At 49.7% G+C, this 1,264-nt stretch overlaps 1 protein-coding gene across 1 annotated transcript in view; it reads left to right on the forward strand.

Moving 5' to 3' along the window:
* The window catches only part of MPP4 (membrane palmitoylated protein 4), a 75,147-nt gene that overhangs the window by 24,903 nt on the left and 48,980 nt on the right, over positions 1-1,264 (forward strand). The window contains 1 exon segment of the mRNA XM_019522913.1: positions 37-122. Within this exon segment, the coding sequence (XP_019378458.1) occupies positions 37-122 (86 nt within the window).

The raw sequence follows: 1,264 nt of genomic DNA on the forward strand, positions 1-1,264 counted from the left end.
TTTGAATGAATTGCCTGATGTATTTTTTTTTTTTAGGGTTGCTGTATGCAGGGGACAAGTTGGTGGAAGTAAACGGTGTTCCAGTGGAGGGACTAGAGCCAGAACAAGTTATCCACATTTTGGTATGAAGTTCCTTTTGCTCTCCTTTGAATTCTTTTGTAGTTCAGTTGCAATTACAAATGCATTTCCTTTAAAAAATTAAATTTACTGGGGAAGGAAAGAGCTACACACAAGCAATGATTTTCCCATTTAATGCATGCCTTTCAGGCTTCTTCACTGTGGTGGTTCTCACGTATAGGCAGGGGTCAGTACAATGCCTATATGCCCCATTTTAAGCGTTTAAAATGGGGCATAAGTGGAACCAAAGTGCTGCTGTAGAGGAAAATACTTCTTTTGTCTTAGGTTTTTGTGGTAGAACCTCACTAATGTGTTGCTAACCCACAACCAGTAATTCTCACAGCTCTTTCACTCGGTGTCCATGCAGACTTAGTTGGAGTATGCTAGCAGGAGCTCTCATTTCTGAGCTTTGACTTGTTTGTATATTAGGAAATATTTTCACAGATAACTTCCACTAAAATCACCTTTGTCAAAATAAACTGAAATCATTATATGATACAGTATCCCTGATACCTGTTGGTTTATTTGCCAGTTCACAAATATTTGGTGGTCATTGAATTTACAGTCATGTCCAATGAATTAGGTCCTAAGCCAGGGGCAGGCAATTATTTTGGGTGGAGGGCCACTTACCCAGTTTTGGCAGGCTGTAGAGGGCCGCATGGGTAGCCCTGGCCCTTGACAGGTGCCCTGCCCCCTGCTCACCATCTTGGGACCAATGTCCCAATGTCTTGAGACTAATGTCCTAGGGCCAGCACCAGTGGGGCTGGAGTGGGGTACAGGCTGGCAGGGGTCTGTGGAGCTGGGTTGGGCTGCATCAGCAGGGAGTGGGAAACTGGCCTGGCTCCATAGAGCCCCTGCCAGCTGGGACCCTGCACTCCTGCCACCCTGCTCTGGGCCCCAGCAGCGCGGGCCCTGACCTCCTGCTCACCAGCAGGAAAGAAGCTGGTGCTGAGCACGGGGAAAAGTGGCCCCTCGCCTGCCCCATGGCCAGTGCCCCACACTGCAGGCACTCGCAGCCCACGTGGGGCTGTCTGGAGCAGGCACAGGCAGCCTCATGCGGACTTCTGGTGACTGCAGTGCAGGGCACTGGCCATGAGGTGGGCAAGGGGCCACTTTTCCCCGCACTCAGCACCAGCTTGTAATCCAC

The sequence above is a fragment of the Gavialis gangeticus genome, unplaced genomic scaffold (genome assembly GCF_001723915.1).
Source record: "Gavialis gangeticus isolate Ggan-Ray unplaced genomic scaffold, GavGan_comp1, whole genome shotgun sequence".
In the NCBI taxonomy this organism is placed as follows: domain Eukaryota; kingdom Metazoa; phylum Chordata; order Crocodylia; family Gavialidae; genus Gavialis; species Gavialis gangeticus.